This window comes from Camelus bactrianus, chromosome 13 (genome assembly GCF_048773025.1).
Source record: "Camelus bactrianus isolate YW-2024 breed Bactrian camel chromosome 13, ASM4877302v1, whole genome shotgun sequence".
Lineage (NCBI taxonomy): Eukaryota > Metazoa > Chordata > Mammalia > Artiodactyla > Camelidae > Camelus > Camelus bactrianus.
Genome location: NC_133551.1, coordinates 41058058 through 41078008, shown reverse-complemented (window position 1 = coordinate 41078008; position 19951 = coordinate 41058058). Strand labels below are relative to the sequence as shown.

Here is a 19951-nt window from a genome sequence, read left to right as displayed (position 1 = left end):
CCAGGGCTCATTCCCACCCAGGTCTCCTGGTGAACCCCGGCCGTTCTCTGGGCCACGGTCCCTGGCACTTCAGGCTGGCAGGAGCCACACAGCACTTGCCCTCCAGGCCTTGGCTTTGCCTTTCCTGGGGGCACGTTCTTTGCTGCTGAGTGTTTGGGAAAGTACAGCAATAAATTTACCGCCTCACTTATGAGTAATTTGCTGTCAGGAGCTCAACGTAAGCAGAGGGCTGAATTAACGAGGCTTAATTAACATTAATGTTGTGACAGATCTCAACTAGAGTCGGGAAATCCCTCATCCTCGCCGCCCAGGCCCTTGCCTGCCGCTTCCCAGCTTGTGGGGGAGGTGGGAGGTCCAGGGAGAGTGCGCAGAGCTGCTGACAGACGTGACTGGGGGCTGCCTCCTTCCCAGGATTAGGAGGGATTTGGGATCTGGGGGCTGGAGGTTTGCAGATCAGCACAGGAAGCCAGGAGCCTCTGCAACACCAATTCCAAAGGAGCTTTCAGGCTAAGCCCTTCGTCCCTGCCTGGCTCAGTGACAAAGGCATGGGCCCCTGAGTCTGAGAGACCAGGGTTCTCTGATGGGCCTTGGGTGTGTCACCTACCTCTCTATGCCTCACCATCCCCATCAGAAGAGGGACAAGACAAACCACCACCACCCCCTCAAACAGGACTGTCAGAGGGTTCCCGAGGTCATGCGGGGAGAGCAGAGGTGCTCCGAGATCTCCATCTCATCATGAGCATAAGAGCAAACGTCACTAAGTGATTACTGTGCACCATGCTCATCGTCTCATTTAATCCTCCTAATAGTCCTTCGAGGAAGAAACTACTCTAACCCCATTGTACAGATGAGGAAACCGAGGTCCTGAAAGGGGAGGTGATTTGCCCAAGGTCACACAGATAGTCAGCGGAGGTGAAGGGACCACAGTCACCCACTATGTTCACAGGAGAGCCCCTGGAAGGGTCTAAACAGCCAAGGTGAGGGGAAAGGCCAGGCAGTGGGGGCCATGCTGAGTGGGCAGTAACGTTGGTGGAATCAATCTGTGAATGATGGAGGAAGGGGAGACATGTGCCCTTTGGCAGTAGGTGTCCCATTAGAGAGGTACTTGATTTTCAAGCACTAAGACTTTATTAAGCTGCCCCACAAGGGCCCGGCCTGTGTCAGGCCCTGGGGAAGAGATAAATGCAGTGGCAGGTGCACCCCCTGCTCTCAGGTTTGGTCCCACCTTCTACTCTTCTCCATTCCCCCAGCTACTGGCACCCAGCCCAGCCCTGGCACGGGGCGGGGATGTGGTAATTTATCATTAATGATTGCCATTAGTAATATGAATGGGAGGACACCTCTGACCAGAACCAACTTTAAGGAGCAGCAGGAAGGAGGCCAACTCCCACACACCTATCCCGACACTTCGGGCCCCCAGCCATCACCCTGCACACATCTTAGATCACTGAACAGGACAGGCCGTGTTAAGGTCCTGAGGCTCCTCCTTGGAGCACCTGCAGGGGGACAGGAGGGGCTCAGGGCCCCAGGGCTCACCTGAGAGACCACCCAATTGGAGTCTTGGTGTCAAGAATGTGTCTGGGAATAGTGTAGGGGACAGGGAGGACAGAGGGTGGTACAGGGTCAGACCTACCACCAGAGCATGACCCCTCCTCAGCCCTGCCAAGCCCCACTTCCCCCCACGTCCTGCCCCAATGTCCTGTTCCAGGGGGCCTTCCTGCCCCCCGCCAGCCCACCCACAACTCTTGACTCAGACACTGGCCACCTGACCTTGGGGAAGCCTCTCATCACCTCTACCTACTTTCTCTCTGCATCATGGGGATAAAAACAGTATCTATCTTATGGGGCTGATGTGACTCTCGAGTGAGATACCACCTAGCACTGAGTAGCAGCTCAGTCAGTGCTGGCCGCGGTTACTGACTGCCCAGAGGTTAGTGGAGACCAGCCTTGTCAGGGGCCACTGAGGAGCCGGGTGGGTTCGGGGTTCTCTGGTCCCTACAGGGCTGCTCTATGGCAGGAGGATCAGCAGGGGAATCCGGACAGTCCCTAAAACAGGCCTGGGACCCACAGGGCCTCTCAGAACAGAATCAGAATGAACTGTTTCCAGAAATAGAAAGAACTGCTTTATAAAGAAGTGAGGTCTCCGTCCCAGGAAGTGTGCAAGCAAGAGATCCATCCATTTATTCAGCAAGCATTCACTGGGCACCTCCTCTGTGTTGGACCCTGTGTTGGGCTCTAGGGGTTGGGAAAGAGCACAAGACCCAACCCCGCCTAGAGAAACCCAGTCTAAAACAGCAAGAGATACTGAAGGTGCCAAACCCACCCCAGGCCAGGTCTGCCGACCCCTGCAAATGTGTCAGAGCCTAGAGAAAAAGCAAGAGGCCCTTTGCTATGAAGGGGGCTTGGGGAACACCCAGGGCAGCTCAATGAATGGCTCCTGCAGGCATGAGGCCGGGCCCCACTGCTCTGAGTCCCCCCTAGCCCCATGATCTCGAGGGCCTCCCAGTGCCCGTGCCCTCCTGGCCCTGGTCCACCTTGACCACAGCTCAGTGCCAGACCCACCACCCCCACCCACCCCAACATCCATTGAGGGGTAGGTAAGAGGTGTCCTTGGAGGGAGGGAGGGCCCTGCTGGAAGGAGGGAGTGGAGGAGAGAGGGGTGGCTGTCTCCACCTGGACAGGGGCAAGGGCACGGCCAGTCCCAGGGAGGTACTGGGCTCAACCCTTGCCCACTTTCCTGCCTGCCAGCATCCACAACCACCTCCTCTACAGTTCCCGGGGAGCAGGCTCCAAGGAGGCCCAGCAACCAGGCCACCAGCTGCTACCCCCTCCCCATACAAACCCTAGCCACAAAGCAGCCTCCCCCCAGCTCTGCCCGCCTGCGGTGACAGCCTCTTGGCACCAGCTCTCCCCTTCCCTCCATCTGTCAGGAATCGGTGCAGACAGACTGTGAGAACCACAAGAGGAAGTAGCGACGCTGCTTGGACCCCTCCCCCTGCCTCCCCAGCACTCCCCCTAACCCCACGTCCTCTCTCTCCCCACTGCCCCCTGTGTCTTCCTTTCCCTTCTGTCTGTCTCCATCTTTTCCTACTGATGAAGACACTGACCAAGTGGGAGTAGGGAGGGGAAGAGGACCAGCTAGCCTGTGACCCCCACTTACTGGTCATCACCACACAGCACGGCCACAGCACAGCCACCCATCAGTCTCCATCCCTTACCTTCTTCCCATACACTAAGGAGTTGGAAGACTGTGGGACTGTGGGCTCAGTGTCACCATCTGTACAACTGGTACAGCAAACCCTGCCAAACTCGCCTCCCAAAGGATACTAGGAGCCGGGTGGCAGTAAGTGGAAAGGGCTCTGTAAACTGTAGAGCTTTGTATGAGGCAAATGGCTGGTGTCCCCAGCTTCTCCTGTCTGATGTGGGAATGAAGATCCCACTGCCGCCTTCTTCCTTGGAGCAGTGAGGCCAGCATGGGACAAGAACAGACAGACAGTGCCTTGAGATTACAAAGGGCTGCAGGAATGCACAGGCAGGGCCGTCGAGGGAAGGATGCTCACCATATGAACATGAGGTGAGCAGGGCAGAGCTGGGAAACCAAGACCCAGAGAGAGCTGTCACACAGCTCTGTCAGAGGCAGGATCGGAACATAGGCCAGGCCTCCTGGCCATGTCCACACCGGCAAACCAACCAGGACGCTCAGCCCTCGCTCCTCTAGACCTTCCAAGGGGTTCTGTGTCTCCTTGAAGTCTCCCAAAATGTGTGGAAGAAATCAGCTTTTTCTTTTTTTAGAGTAAGCCCTGCCCAGCTGGCAGCAGAACCCACAAGTAACGAGGAGGCCCTGTTGCAGAGCGGGGGGAGCAGCGGCAGGGGTGGGCAGGGTGCGGGCTGACAGGCCAAGTGTCTCACTGGATGTGGGACTTGCATTTTAAAACTAGGGCGGTTCCAAGCAAACCAGGACGAGCTGGTCACCCTGCGTGGGAGTAGGCACTTGGTAACGCCAAAGTGCTGGCAAACTCGGAGTGGGCCATTTCACAACAGAGAGCAAAACCCCATCATCCTTGACACCGGTGAAGCTTGGCCCAAGGGAGAGGATGTTCTTGTCTGGCTGTGGTCTAGGGGCCCCGTGGGGCCATGTCTGACCCTAACTGCAGCACAGATGTGCCCGAGGAAAAGGGGAAGGGGACTTGGGTCCTCCACCCTCTTCACAGCCAAGGAAGCTTGAGGTTCAGAGAAGCCAACTGCCCAAGGTCATACTTCGAGTAAAGTGGCCAAGGCCTGCTTTTCCATCTTCACATCCTCTCCAGGTCCCGGCAGGGCACTGGCACCGAGCAGGCCTTCAGTGAATGTTGGAGCTCAGACTGAAGGCTCCAGTCCACACCAGGCACTTCTCTGGGGCTCACAGAAACACCCATGCCTGGCTGGCACGTGGTGCAGGAAAAACACAGTACGGGGTGGGAGGGGTGCTGGCTGTATGAACAGCCAGAAAGCCCCATCCGCTCTCCCTCCCACACCCCTCCCTTGCAGGCCCTGGCGAGGTCCCTCTGCTCCACACCCCTGAGGCCTGTGGTCCAGTGTGACCAGCAGTCTCTTAATCAGACCATCCCAGTGCAAAGTGACAAGGACAGAGATGGAGGGAAACACAGGGAAGGGGAAGCCCAGAGGAGGCCTGGTCCAGCTGGGTTGGGACGACTCCCTGGAAATGGAGACTCTTGAGACAAAGTTGGGTTGGACAAGCAGCTTCCAGGCAGAGGGAACCACATGACATCACCCTCATGTGGGGTGTGGCCGGAGCACAGAGCCGTGGGGTTTGGGGGGCAAGTGGATGGTGAGGTCTGGAGCGGGAGAGTTGCCAGGAGTGTTAGGTCTTGAAGGGCCCTGAATGTCAGTCAAGCAGACTATCCTGTGAGTGGTTGACATCACTGCAGGACACTGAGCAAGCTCCGTGTGTTTGGAAGCACTCAGCTGCAGAGTGGAGAACAGACTGGAGGGAAAAAACAGAGATGAGGTCAGAGCTGCTGCTGTGGTCCAGGGAGGCTGTAGTGGGACGGGGAAGGGGCCTGGACTAGCAGGTGGGAAGGGAGGATCAGGCCTTGGCAGCCATTAGTGGTAAGGGAGACGGGGGCTGCGATGACTCCCAGGTTCCTAACTAAGGCCCAGGAGATGTCCACGCTTTGGACTAGTCTTGCAGGCAGAAGAGGTCCACGGACAGCCCCCCAGTGCCCATGTGCTGGACTGCAGGTCATCACAGGGTCTGGACACTGCCACCCTGCTGACCAGGAGACAAACTGCCTGCAAAGGTGTCACCTTTACCTCTGGGCATGGCACATCTGTCTCTAGCCCCTACTTCCCTAGGAGGTAGACTGCAGATACTGGAGGCAGCCAGTGTTTACAGAGCCCAAGAGAGTGCAGCCCACCAGGCCCCAAGAAGGGATAGGCCTTACCCAAGGCCACACAGCACATCAGCCATCACAGGCCAGGAAGGGATGCTGAGCAGGCTTGGGGTGAAGCTAGGGGCCAGTGTCCATGAGCAGAGGCCCCCGAAACAGAGCTGGGACCAGGATAGGGCTGGAGAGTCACAGGAGGCAGATTTGAGATTGAAAAGAAGACAGATTTTCTAACAGGAAGAGCTGTCCAAGGACAGAATAAGCTATCAGGTTGGTTAATGAGCTCCCTGTCCCTGGAGGTATTTAAGCAGACCCTCTCCCCCTCCCCTCCCACCAACTCCAGTTTCTGGGGCTGCCGAGGAATTCCTGCATTGGGATGGGGGTGAGGACCTTGCTTTGGCCAAACGAGGATGCTGCTCCCGCCCCCAGAGCCACAGCTCACTCATTCGTTCATTCCCTCAATACACAGTCACAAAGGCTTGCTCTGTGCCAGGCCGGGCACATCAAGCACCAAGGGCAGGTGAAGCAGAAGAAGAGAAACTTTCTCTCTCAAACTTCTCCACCTCCATCCAGGGGGGTGAGGCCAAAGCTGGGCAAGGAGAGAGGATGGAGGCCCTGGCTGCCCACACTCTGTGTCGCAGGTCTGTAGCCTCACTTCTAAGGGACCAAGTTCCTTTATCTTCCTGAGCACATTTGGGGCACAAGGCCAAGGGCTGGGCAGGGTCAGACACAATGCAACCTCCTCCTGTACCCACCCCTCCTGAAGGTCCCCAAGGCTCTGGGCTCATTTCCTAATGAGGTCCCTGGAAGGACTCTTCCTAATTAAATTAGGACAGTAAGTTATGGCCTGGGACCGCAGGGAAGATACAAGGACAAAAGAGACTTCTGGGGGACCCCTGAGCCCCTCCCATCCCACCCAGCAGTGCAGCAGCCCCACATGGGAGGGGGTTCCTGAAGGACAGATGGGAGATGGAGGTTCAGAGAAAGCGGTCAAAAAAAGTCCAGCAAACCTTGAATTGAGTGCTGATCATGGCCAGGCACTGTTCTCAGTGCTTTTCATAAATTAACTCACATCATCTTCCAACCACCTAGAGGATTAGGTATTGACAGCTCCATTTTACAGATGAGGCAAGTGCTCAGAGCGGTGAAGTAACTTGCCTAGGGTCCCACAGCTAGGAAGCGGTGAAGTGTGGACTTGACCCCAGGCAGCCTGGATAGAGGCCTGTGTCACAGCAGATTCTCTCATGGATGAGGGGACACACGCAGGAGCAGTCAGAGGTAGGGAACCTGGGGGTGGGGGGTTCCTCCATGTCTATGGCTCCTACCTGGCCACACAGCAAGCAGAGGTTTGGAGTCAGACAAGGACAGGGGTCAGGGAATCTGAATTTCAAAAGCCATCCAAAATGACTCAAATTCCTGATCCAGTCCTCATAGGTGGCAAAATTGAGGCCCAGGGAGGGGCAGAGACTTGCCCAGGTCCCTCAGCAAGTCAGTGACAAGGTAAGGCTACCTGGTTCCTGGTGTGATGGGGCTGAGAGCCTGCGGTGGGGGGCAGGCCTGGCTCTCAACAGGGTTCAGTTAACCAAGAGCGACAAGGCCTTAGGCCTCTGTTCCCAGGAGCAGAACTCAGTGCAGAATCTGCAAGTGTGGGAGAGGCCAAAGGCCAGGGAGAGGGAGGACGAGGGGTCTAGGAGAAGGGGTGGCAGAGAGAGCAGGGGCTCCGAGCACATGGCTGGCAGACTGCTGTGCCCTGGTGTAGCTCAGTTCCCGGTGTAGGAAGTACCAACTGGCTCCGTGGGACCCAATGAGGCTTCAGATACTGTACACAGGACAGGAATTGCTTACTACCCACATGCACAGAGTAGGAGTCTGGGGTTCAGGTTCAAGGGTCTTGCACTAGGCCCCCAACTAGGACGTGGAAGGACTGCAGTGGAAACCCGAGTCCGGCTGACACTGGGAGGCTAAACATGTCCCTTGTCCCTGCACCCCTGAGAAGCAGGTAGTTGTGCATGTTCGGGAAGGAGATGGGGGGAGACATGAGAGTGCCACAGACGCAGCAGATATAAAGCCAGTGACTATAGATATTAAAGAATCAGACTGGTCAGATGCAGCAAAAAAATTAACAGGAGGAAACCTCCAAGTGGATGGAGGTTCTGCTAATAAACAGTTGGTTCCTGCCCTGCATATATGGTTTAGGCCTTGTCCCCTGTGTGAGGAGGTGGATTTCACAGCCCCCGTTCCTTGCTCTGAGCCTCCTGGGCCTCAGGGAACAGGGGCAGCTCCTTGGATCCCCGTACCTGGGGCCTGGCCCTGGCAGAGCTCCTGTCAAAGCCCCGGTTCTCAGGGGGAAACAAAAGAACCCCAGAGAATTGGTCTGAGAGGGGCCTGGAGATGCCTGGCTCCCAATAAGCAGAGACCCCCAAGACGGGCAGGGACCTACTGATGGCCTCTTGGCAAGGAAGGAGCAGGGGTAAAGCGGAGGTGGGCCTGGTCTCTGGGCTGCGGCATTTATATCAACCTCTAGGTGGGGGTGAGTGGGTGCAGGCAGTGGGCTGTAGGCTGAGGCTTCAGGGTGGGGAAGAGGCTGCCATGGCAGGGCGCAGGCTGGGAACAGAGATTGCTGGCACTTCTCCAGCTACAAATAATTCCCCGCCACAAACAGCCCAGTGGGAGACTTTGGCTTTGGCTTGGCTGGTGTGGGAGGAAGAGCGTCACCCTGTCCCTGCAGCCTCTGTGCATCCAGAACAGTCACCTCCCTCCTCGTACACACCCCCTCTCTGAGCATGCACACTCTGTGCACACACACGTGTGCTGGTACACGTGGCTGAGAGATGTCTCTGAGGGTGACGGGGGCAGCAGATGGCAGCTCAGGGTCCAGGAAGTGGAGTGGGAGGGAGGCAGGAACACTGCCCTGAATATCCCTGGATTCATGCCACTAGGAAAGCCCACCCTTGGCCTCCAGCTATTCACTCCAGCAGCTTAACCTGGGCCTGGCGGGCCCTTCCTGTCTCTCATCAGCTGCCAACTCTCTGATGTTAAACGGGTGAACCAAGGCCCCTCCTAGATAACTATGCCAGGCCCAGTTGGTTAACCAGCTCTCCTTCTTTCTCTCTGCTTAACCAGCTCTCCCAGACCACCTAGGAAGCAGCCACCCCGGGGCCCCCAGTGCAGATGGCAGCAGGATGAAATGATTCCTACGGTCCCTCCTAACCTGAGAAGCTGCTGTTCTCCCAGGCAGCCAAGTCCTCCCAACTGGCCAGTTGACCCACATCTCTCCTCCTGCTATTTCAGCAGCTGCCCTCTTGCTGTGTCCTTGGTGAAGGAGGAAGAAAGCTATTGACGGTCCCTTCTACTTGGCTGTTCCCTCTGCAGGGATTATGGGCTTGGGAAGGGGGATGGAGATGCTCATTTTCAGGGCCAGGTTCTGGGCAGGACACTTTACATCAGCCAACACATCTCCCAGAGGTGGGCTCATTATTCCCATTTCAGAGACCAAGGATCTAAAGCTCAGAATACAAGACCCACACGAGGGACCCCGGCTAGCGGGTCACAGGGCTGGTGGCCTGACTTAATTGTTCTCCATCACTCTACTGCATCCAACCTCATCACCGACATAGGAAGGAGGGAAAGTGGCCCAAGGAACCTGGGCTTTAGGGCTGAGTTCTGGAAGTGGACCTTAAGAAGTCCAGCTACCCTCCATCGGCCTACCCAGAATCCACCCACAAGGCCAACTACGTTCCCACCAACACTCACCAGGCAGTAAGAAACTCGGGGTCCACAGGCTAGGACTGACCCTGAGCCCAGCACCAGGAAGAAAATATCTGCTCAGATTGCTGGTTGTAGTGCAGGTGGAGCAAGGATCAATGGGTAAAAGAGAAATGAAGTTCAGAGAGGGAGAGCTACTCACCCAGGGTCACACAGCAAGTTAGAGGCAGAGGCAGAATGTTTATAATGCTATGGAGGAGATGGATTCTACAAATATCTTGAGAAGAATGATGATAGGTTTTGTTCTCCTTTGTTTTCTTCAGTGGGGGTGGGGAGTCCTTGGGGCCAGAACACAGTTGTTCTTGCTCATTGTTTGCTTTGTGCGGCCTGGATCTGGCTACTTTGTCTGCCCCATGGGGCCAGGGATGAGGTGGCCCTGTGCTCAAGGAAGAGAGAGGTCCTGCAAGCTGCCCACCTGCTGGGAAGGGCCACGGGGAGATAGGGGAGCTGTGAGGCCGGAACACGTCTCCTTGAGGAAGAGCAGCAAGGCAAGGAAGAAAACACACACTCTCAGCCATGCTTTTCCTGGGAATTTGCCTTCAGGAAAGAATCAAACAAATGCACAAAGGCATAGTATGGATGTTGACCCCAGCACTGTGCAGAACAGGATAAAAACAGAACCAACTCAACAATCTATTAATAGGAGACTGTCATTAAATTATGGAAGATTCATGCAATAGAATACTACCCAGCCCTTTAAAACAATGATGTGAATCTACTGTTACTGACATGGAAAAACATGCATGATGTGGGGAGAAAACAACTGGTATCATGTTCAGTTTTGTTTTAAAGAAAAATGCACGTGTTCGTGTACAGCAGCTCGCATGCAGAGAATGTGAGGACATTCCCGGGAGGATGTGCAGCTCACATGGCAAGGTAACCAAGAGCGACTGCTATCTTCCTCTTTTCTGTTTTGTCTGTGTGTTTTGTTTTGTTTTGTTTTTAATTACAGGGGTGAAATCACTTTTGTATAATCAGAAAAAGTGGAAAAATAAATGAAATCAATTGCAGTGAGTTTCAGCCCCATGCCCTCCCTGAACCTCACTTTCCTCATCAGGAAAATGGGGATGATAATGAACTCTTGCACCACCTCCCTCCCCGAATGGCTGTGATGCATAAACAAGAAAAGGCCATACTGTGGTTCTAACAGGCTGAGAGGGCAGGGAACTGAAACAGTCTCCAGAGGGGTGGGGAAAAAGTCCTTTGTGGCGCCTCAAGGCCAGTGACCAGGGGAGGGCAGTGGCCACATGAGCACTCCCATGGACTCCCAGACTGGCAGACCCCAGGGAGGCTTTCGGCTGACTGTCCTATCATTTCCAAGAGGCAGATGTGTGAAGGCCACGAAAGGTCATGGGAACTGCGTGGACCTAGGAGCCCCAGGGCACTGCCTGTCTGGGTGACTCTCCCAGTCACCAGAGGGTGTTCTAAGCAGCCTGATAGTAAACTGGGTTACATACCCCCAAAGCAGCCAGCTTGTGGGCACCTGGCCTGGGTCCTGCCAGGGACACAGAGGTCAGACCACATGGAGGTCGAGGGTGGAGGCATGGAGCTCACAGTCAGGGCCCCCCCAGAACTACTCCAGCTGAGGAGCTATTCCTGGGGCCTGTGACATACAGCAGCTTGTGAGAGGACCCAGGGTGAGCACGGCTGGTGATTAAAACTGCCACCCGGGGGGGGCATGCTTGGGGGCACCCAGGGGCCAGAGATACTCAGGAGGGAGCCAGTACACCCACTGACAGGGGCTGGCAAAGAGGGACACCTGGAAAGGAAGGGAGGCCGTAGCACAGCCCTTGTGTCACCCACTCTCTAGTTGTGACTGGGATGTGTGAATGTGTATCTCTTCCTTTCAGCCATGTCAGACTGCAACCAGACAGGCGTGGCCCCGTCCTGCCGCTGATCACAGGGCTGCCTGGGGCAAGTGACTTCACCCCTCAGAGCCTCAGCTCTTGGTGGTGTACAGTGATGACACTTCCAGGCACGGGCTGAGGGAGGTCTCGCGTGAGAAAGCCCGCAGCAGCGAGCACGCTCATGAACTCTTACTACAGTTAACAATATTATTTTAGATGAGTGCCCAGCAATCCGGGGGTGGGCAGCAGGGCCCAGGCAGGGGTCCCCATGTGGGAGCCCCGAGCCCTTTCTGTGCAAAAAGCCTGTGCCTGCCCTCAGCCTGAGAACACCTTGTTCCCTGGTCCCGCAGGGAAGTGTGAGTGGGCATGGCGGATTGGTGAGGCAGCAGGTGGGAGGCATACTGTTATGATCTCCCCAGGAACCAAGGATACCCTAATTCTGAGAAAGGGTCCCTGCTGACACCTGGAGCTAATGTCCAGCCATTAGGGCCTCCGTTTCACCTTCTGAAGCCCGGGGCCAGAAAAGCTCCCAAGTTTGCAAGGAGAGCACTGAGAAGCCTGCGTGCGTGGGGACAGCCCAGGCCCTGTGTGACTGTGGATGTCACCAGTGCCCTCTGGGTTTCAGGTGACCCAGCTCATGAGAGGTGGCCTAAGGTCCCTAAGGGATACCCAGTTCCCTTCTCCAGACTAATGAACCCCTCAAGGGCCTTCTCAGAAGCCCCTGGATCCCCCACATCTGATCAATATCAGATTCTCTCCCTCAAAAGCAGGGTCCATTCATTCATTCACATGCCATCCCCAAATGCCTCCTCTGTGCCCAGTCCTGTGGTCATGTGGTCCCCCACCTCAAAGTGCTCAGACACTCCCCAGCAACCAGGAGCTCCCACAATGGGCTATGACAAGGGTGCACAAAGCCACGGGCATCCAGACACAGGAGAGGTTAAGTCACACCAGGAAGACAGGGTGGGCTTCAAGGAAGTGGCAATGCCCTGGGTTTTGAAGGATGGGTGGGAACAGAGAAGGACAATCCAAGCAGAGGGAAGGTATGTGTGAAGACCTAGGGCCAGGAAATTGCATGGTGGTCTGAGAAAGGAAGCCCAGACTTTGGATGACTCGGGCTCTTAGACCTTTCTGGAGGAAGGTTGGTAAATTGGGAATGACACTCCTTGAGGTCACCTGCATCAGAGATTATCACTGGGTCCTCAGTTTCCCTATCTGTACAGTGGGGACAGAAATCAGCACCCCACAGGCAATGGCCAAAGGAGGCCCTTGGAAATTGTGGACAGTTACACTCAAGGGAGGCTGGACAAGGTGGGGCCTTATGTGTGGTCTCCAGAGAAGAGGGTTCCCCTCCAACAGAAACTTGTAGCCCAGGGTGGCATTACTGGATATTGCAGCCACTCACCCTCTTCCTCCACGCCCTCTGAGCCCCAGGCCCTCTGACCACAACAGGGTAGAAAGAGTTTGGAGAGGAAGACTTGAGGAAGAGTCCAGGATCCAGAGCTGACAGACTTGAAGCAAATCCTGGCTCCAGCACTTAAGCATCATGATATTGGCCAAGTCACTTCTCTTTGAGCCTCAGTTTCATCATCTTGAAAATGGAAATAGTAAGAAAACAGCCTTCACAGGGTTGTGAGCAGCAAAGCTAATGAATGCAGATTGTCCAACATGGTGCCAGGCATGAGGGTAAGTAGCCAATATCTGTTAGTAGCAATTCCTTAGAGGGAGCTATTTATTTTGGAATCCCTCGTGCTCAGCACAAGGTTGGCAGAGCAGATAATACAGAGAAGGACCCGAGACCGAGGGAAGAACAGGGACATGTTGTGGGAGCTCAGGGACTGGGGGCGCAAGAGGACAAGAGGTCAGGGAAGGCCACCTGGGGGAGGCAGCATCTCCACCAGGCCTTCAAGGACTGGGTGATCTGGGTGTGTGGGCATCCGCGGTGCAGGTGTCACTGGTGCTGCTTAGATCCAGGGCCCTAGGGCCTGGTGGCACAGCCCCCACAACTCGGCCCCACACCTCCCCAGGCCCAGGACTGGCTTCCTGCGGGTGGTGCTGGTCGGAGGGGATGACTGCTGACCCCGGGCCAGGAGACCTCCACTTGGTTAGATCCCTGGAGGGCAGCACAGAAAAGTACACGCTAGCCTGCTCCTCAGCCCGCTGGGTTCTCCGTCTCCTCACCCTGTCCCTGGGGGCATCTCTCTGGCTTCACCCGCTGCTGCTATTTCCCCAAGGAAGGAAAACTGTCAAGTCAGCTGCCTGCAGACAACTGAGGAGAGGAAACCAACCAGCCCTGAGGCCCACTGTCCTGGAACCCCTAGCAGGCCTGAGAAAGCCCAAGGACTTTCCGGAGGGGAACTTGGTCTCAGGAGAACCCATGGGGAGGCCCATGCGAGAGTCTTCAGCAAAACACTCCCAAGGCCTGCCGAGGCCAGTCATAGAGGCACTGACTGGGGCCTAGGAAAGAGAAGCCTGGGGCCTTCTGGGCAGACCCACAGGGGCTCAATCCCAAGCACAGCCAGGAAGAAAGAAGTACAAGGCCAGACAGGTGGAAACCAGCCTTGGAACAAGCACACGGCCGGAGAGGAGCCTTCCTCTGCCCCTCCCAGGGCCCTAGGCCACTCATTCACTGAGACCAACCAGGCCTTTTTTATTTCATTTCTTCCCTCAGGCCCCCCCTAGGTACCCATCTCCACTCCCAAGTCCACCTCAGGGTCAAATGGCCTTGGGGCCACCTCCACTGTGCCCAGGCAACCCTCTGGCTGAGGCAGGTCCCAGCTGTGGGAGCCTTCAGACCTCTGGATAAGCAAATCTGGGCAGGAGTGGGAAGAGGTCCTCAGCAGCCAGGTACCTAGAGAACCCAGTGAAACTCAATTGCCATTCACTGAACACCTACTGCTTACCAGGCACATTATCTCATTTAACCCTCACAGCATCTCTGGGAGGGAGAGACTATTACTACCTCCAAGGCCATTTAGCATGAAATCACAGCTGGGACAGAAAACCAGGAGTGTCTGATTCAAGGCCACACTGAGTTATTTCAACACAGGTCTCTAAGTCCCCTCTCTTGACTTCTGTATCTCAGCCCTGGGGACAGAGGATAGCAAAGAGGGCTTCCTGGAGGAGGTAATACTTGCATTGAAGATTCTGAGATGATAAAAGAAGGTAGCCAGGTGAGGGAGCAGAAAGAGCATTCCAGACAGACAGAAAGGCACGTGCAAAGATCTGGTGGTGAGAAGCAGTAGGAAGGTCAGAGTGTGACAGGAGTTTGGTGTTGCAGGCTCATAGGAAGAGCAGGAAGGGGCTGGAGGGCAGTGGGCAGCAGAAGCTGGTCATCAAGGGCCATATGCAGGGGAGTCTAAGCTGACTCTGTGCCATGGGTACGTGGGAGCTTTGGGAAGACTCTGAAAGGTGGAGTTGCCTGGTCAGATGAGGAAACCGAGGTTCAGGGAAAGCAGCCCTGTCTGTCAGTTGACTCCAACCAAAAAAGAAAATGAGGCTGGGCCTGGTGTCAGGGGTGTGAGAACCGGGCTGTGGCATACTGAAGACCTGAAGCGGGCTGCAGCCTCAGCTGGGAGCTGTGGCTAAGATTTAATTATGTACAAGGATTCTTCCCAGCAGGCCTCAGCACTCCTGCAGCCTGGCCTCGCCCAGCTAATGAACTCTCAGCCATGGGAGACCTCGCTGCGGCCACTCTTTATTAAACCTGGAATGGGGGGGGGGGGGGGCTGGGAGAACAGGGCCGCTTAAAGAAACTTGAACAAGATAGAGGAACCCAAGCACAAACTGGGCCACCTGTCTAAGCTGCCCAACCACAAAGAGAAACACAGAGGTCTTCCCAGAGCTGGAAGCAGAGCAGGGGTATAGGGGGAATGCCACCTCAAGATGGGGAAACAGAGGCCTAGGAGGACTTGCTGGAGGTCACTGGCTAGCTCTTGACACAACGCACATTCCATAGCTGGGTGCCTACTTTCACACCCCAGCAGTTTCACTTAAAAATCATACACCTTCGGGCCGGTAACTTAACCCCTCGGTGCCTTTGTAAAATGGGGATAATGCAGGCACTTCATAGAGTTGCCCAATTTTATAGAAGAATATGAGGTGATGTGTGTCAAATCTCAGCACAACTCCTGCTCCACGGCAAGTGCTAAGTAAGTGTTCACTGTTGTTGCTGTTACTACGCTAGGAGCAAAGGGCTGGCTGGAGACCAGAACCCCTTTCTCTGCCCCCAGACACTAAGGAGCAACAGGAAACTGGGGCCAAGGCGCCAGCTTGCCTACGTGACCCAGGTAGGGCCAGGAACCCCACCCTTTCCCCTGGCTGGGCTGTCCCTGGGCTTCCTTGGGCCTGGCCCTCCCGCTTCCAGCCCCTTCCTCCACTTTGAAGGCCCTTTGAGCTGGGAACTGAAGCCCCATGAGTCTTTCCCTTCCCCATCTCGCCAGTCTTTCCGTGTCTCCAAAGGGCCACATCCCATCTGCTGTGGCTAAGGATCAGGACTTACAAGGCCTTAGTTTGAGTTCCAGCTCCAACCCCAAGGAGCTGTATGACTTTGGGGGAGTCATTTCACTTCTCTGAACCCCAGCTCTTCCTCTATAATATGGGGACCACATCACCTGCTTTTAAATGGTAAGCCCTGAGGAAATGGTATTAGTTACCATCTTTCTAGGCCTGGCTTAGCTGTCACTTCCTCCAGGAAGCCTTCCTTGGCTTCTTCCATATACAAGCTTCCCCGCCCCCAACCTCCATCAGCTGTCAGAATTCATGGTCTGCATTCTGGCCCCTTTGGAAGCTTGAACTCATTTTGCCTCACAAAGACTTACTTACATATTGTCATCCCCACTTTGCAGACCAAGAGGTACAGAGATGGGGTGGCTCAGGCCCTCTCACAGGGTGGAATGGTTGGAGTGGTCAAATATAAGGCATGGAGGCTGCTCAAGGAGGATGGTTCAAAGAAATGCAGCTTGGGCTGGTGGCCCAGAATGGAGGGAACTCCCCAGACAGGGAAGGAAGGAGTGACAAAAGACCATTTTCCAACTTCTAGCCCCACATAGCCACCCAAAGCTCCCACCCCTTTCTTCAAGATTTCCCTCTGGGGCTCCAAGGGGTCCCTTTCTAAAGATCTTGGTGGTATGAATTCCCTTCTCTTCACCAGCCCCACGTGAAGACTTTTTACATATATAATCTATGGTAGAAGAACAGTTACCCCCCATTCGGCAGATGAGGAAACAAGCTCAGAAAAGTCCTGACACTTAATATTAAGGGCAAGGCCACCAGCCTTTCCACTCCAAGCCCTCAGTGTCTGTTGCTTTTATTCACTAACTCTTTGCCTGTGACTCTACCTCATCTATCTCAGAATGAAAGCAGAAGCTCAGAGTGGCCATCAGAATGGTTCTGGTCCCATCCGGGGTCACCCAGCCATCTGCTACTTCACTCCCCCATCTTGCCCAGAGCCTGGCATGGAGATAAAAAAGCTTCCGAGTCACTCTCTTTGGGTCCTTCTACGCCACGCTCCCCATCACAGCAGACAGTGCCACTGAGGTAGAAGGCAGGCAGACATCCTGACCGAATTCTGACACTCTCAGCTGTGTGACCTTGGGCAAATTACTCAACTTCTCTGAGCCAGTGTCCTTATCTACAAACAAGGATGACAAGAAACAACTTCTGCTCTTCATGGCCACCCTCAAAACTGTTGTTATACAAAGCCAGGGAGATAACGTAAAACCAGCCCAGAAATGCACCGTTTCCACTTCCTTACCTCATTGTCAGCACTCCCCACTGTATGGGAACCACAGAAGAACAATTCCCAGGGAAGAGACTCATTATATTTTACCTTGGCCCAGACATTTTCATAATTTCAATAGCACTGGGAAATGGTCAGGGTAATAATTAGGCTAAGAACTCTGCAGTCAGAGGCTTAAACTCAAGCCCCTACTTAGCAGCTCAACAGTTGTGGGGCCAGTAACAAATTCTCAGTGCCTCAGTTTTTTTAGTCTGTAAAATAGGACTGTTCTGAAGGTTTAAGGACTTTATGTAAGATAAGCACTTACCACAGTGCTTGGCACACAGCTAACAATCAGCAGTTATTAGTTTCATTACTTTCAATTACATTACTAGAACTAGTCCTCAAAACCCAACAGGATTCATTATCCCAAGTGATCAGGAGAGGAAACTGAGATAGGTGGTAAAAATGCACCCAATCACAGAGCCAAATCTGGGTTGCATCTGAGAATGAACCTGAAGTCTGACTGGCAAACCCAAAGGGAGGAAAAAAACAGAACTCAAAAGACAACGGCTGTCCAGGTGTCCCTCTTCCTCTCTTGCCACTGTGTGGAGCTGTAGGCCTGTCCACCTGTTGCCCTCATCCCACAGACCCTGTGCTGCCTGGCCCTGGGTGGGTCTGTCCCCCAAAGTGCCCAGTGCCTAGCATACAGCAGGCACTCAGTAAGGAGGAATGAATGACCACCTGAGACTATATTTTCTAGAGTCTTGTTTTTCTGTTCCTGGAAACTATACTCCTTCCACGATGGCAACTGCCTGCTAACCTCTGCAGGTCCTACAGACATCTGAAACCGCACGCACCTCAAGAAAGAACTCCCAAGGCAGTCGCACCCGGGTGTACAAACACCACACTCAGCAAAGGCAGCTGGCCACCTGCGCACTGCCAGGGGTTCACGCTTGGCCTCGGGATCCTCACACATCTTCCAGGAAACAAACGCTTCAAAGAAAGATGCCCTTCCTGCTCTGTGCCATGACTCATCCCCAAGCCAGGCTGGCAGGAGAACACGGTTGGCTAACCAAGGTGGCCCACAAAAAAAGTCTTCACTGTGACTAAGCAGAAAAGCAGCGAGCGCCAGCGCCCTCCCTGCACCTACTACCCACCGGATGCGCGCACGGGTGTGACTGAGGCGGGGCCAGGGCTGGGCCCCTGTGCCCAAGGCGCCAGAAAACTGCACCCCTTCCCGCTGCATGATTGGCCGCTCCAGCCACAGGGACCTATGGGGTGGTCCTCGCCCAGCCAATCAGGGGCCCCCGGGAGCCCAGTCATTCACAAAACCCAGCAGGAAGAGGAGCGAGGCTAGGCCCGGAGTCGTGTGGAACTTTGAAACACGCGCGCGTTCCGTGGGGCCAAAGCCGGAGTCCCGAAGGGCTCGATCTCAGAAAGCTAGACGCGTGCAGGGACGGTCGCATCGCCGCCCACAGTTCCGAACCAGCAACCCGGGCGTGGCGGGTTTTCCTCCCGGGCCAAGCCGCGCCGGGCCCCGCCCCGGGCCCCATTAGGACTCGGAGACTGCCCAGATCCCCTGCCAGGTCCCTAAGAGCCACCCAGCCCGGAGGCTGGGGGATCCCGGGCTGGTTCTTAAGAGGTAAAGGTCCACGCAGGTGGCCTGGTGGAGGCTGCACCCACATAAGCGTTGAGCAAGGGGCTCCCCACTGTTCCTTCCCGCCCCAGCCGACCACTCACGGCAGTCGTCCTCGTCGCTGTTGTCCGAGCAGTCGTTATCCTCGTCGCATCTCCACACGGAGGGGATGCAGCGCTCGTTCCGGCACCGAAATTGGTCCTCTTCGCACTCCTTGACCGGTCCTGCATAGGGGAGAAGGGGCGTGAGCAGAATCCCCGGAAAATGAGGTCCTGGCCGCGGGGACCGGTCTACTGGAATGAGGGAAAGGGAGCAATGCTGGAGCCATCGACCCCGGGGCCTCGGGCACCCTCGATCCGGAGGGAGGGCAGGATGGTAAGGGTTTCTGGGATGGCATGCCCGTGGTACGGCGAGGCCAGGCACACAGTCTGTGTCACACGACTTAGGCATACACCCCATTCAGAACACTCAACCGCACACACGGCCCATAGTCAGAGATCCACGCAGACACAGCCCATTGGGAGTCCTCAAACACGCCGCGACACGCGCACTGGCGCTGCAGGCACATCCCCCTCGCACGCAGCCCCCTCTTTCTCTGCAAAGCGCAGGGGTCGCCGGAAACGCATTGTCAGGCGGGGAAGTCGCCAGGCTCCGCTCATAGCCGCCGTGGAGCGCGCGTGTCAAATAAATTCCAACGGCGAGAAAAACACGGCCCACTCGAAACCATCAGTGACCACCCCCAGCAAAGTTCCCGCCCCCTCCCGGGTCCCCACTGCGCCCATCCCCCAGGAGCAGGTGCCGGAGGGCAGAGCCCACCACGGAAGGAGCCACGGGGCCCGGGGTCCAGGGTAAACTAAGAGATAGCTGGGTCCGAAGAAGCATATCCCACCCGGGCGCCCCTCTGCCAGGCCCAGGTTCGGGGGCTCCGGCACAACCCACCGCCAGCCGCCGTGCCACGCTTTGTTGGCGGCTCCGGCGGCGCCTAGCCGGGCCGGAACCAGCCGCACGCACCTTGGCCGTCGCGCAGTGGATCCGCCGCCGCCGCGAGATGCTGGAGCCGCAGCAGAAGCAGAAGCAGCAGCGCCAGCGGCCGGAGCGCGCCCCGCTCGGGGCAGCCCATGGCGGGCCCCGGGCTCCGGCCGCCGCGCCCCGTGCACCCCGTGCCGCCGCCGCGCCTCAGCCCGCCGAGTCCTTGCCGCGGCGCCGGGGCTGCCGCTGCCCCCGCCGCCGCCGCCGCCGCCGCTGCCGCCCGCCCCGGCTCCTCGGCTGCATTTCAAGCAGGTTCCGTGACGCTCGGCGGCGGGGCGGGCTCAGGCTGGGCGCGCGGCCCCGGCCCTGGGCAGCCACCGCCGAAGCGCGCACCCCCTCCCGCTGCCGCCTCCGCCCCACGCTCCTCCCTCTGACGCCTCCTGTCCCTCCTCCCTCATGGCCGTGGTCCACTCCTCCCTCAGCCTGCGCTGGGTGACCCTGTTCAGGATCCGCCGCGCGCTGGGCTCTGCAGACGCTGGGATGAACCGGGGGAGGCCTCTACCCCTAGAGGTAGCAGATGGCCCAAGGGAAGCAGCACAGGCTGCCTGGAGGAGGTGACTGGCAG

General features: G+C 56.2%; 1 protein-coding gene across 11 annotated transcripts in view; it reads right to left on the bottom strand.

Annotated features, from left to right (window-relative positions):
* LRP8 (LDL receptor related protein 8) overlaps window positions 1-19637 on the bottom strand; it is a 77017-nt gene extending 57380 nt beyond the window's left edge. For 2 of the 11 annotated variants that reach the window (XM_074376457.1, XM_074376458.1), the window contains exons 1-2: window positions 19369-19637; window positions 18462-18581 (exon numbers count right to left, since the gene is read on the bottom strand). In XM_074376457.1, coding sequence (XP_074232558.1) covers window positions 18462-18581; window positions 19369-19477 — 229 coding nt within the window. In that variant the 5' untranslated portion in view covers window positions 19478-19637. The remainder of the gene's footprint in view (window positions 1-18461; window positions 18582-19368) is intronic. The other 9 variants (XM_074376459.1, XM_074376460.1, XM_074376462.1 and 6 more) reach the window with 6 other exon arrangements.
* Window positions 19638-19951: the final 314 nt, after the last annotated feature.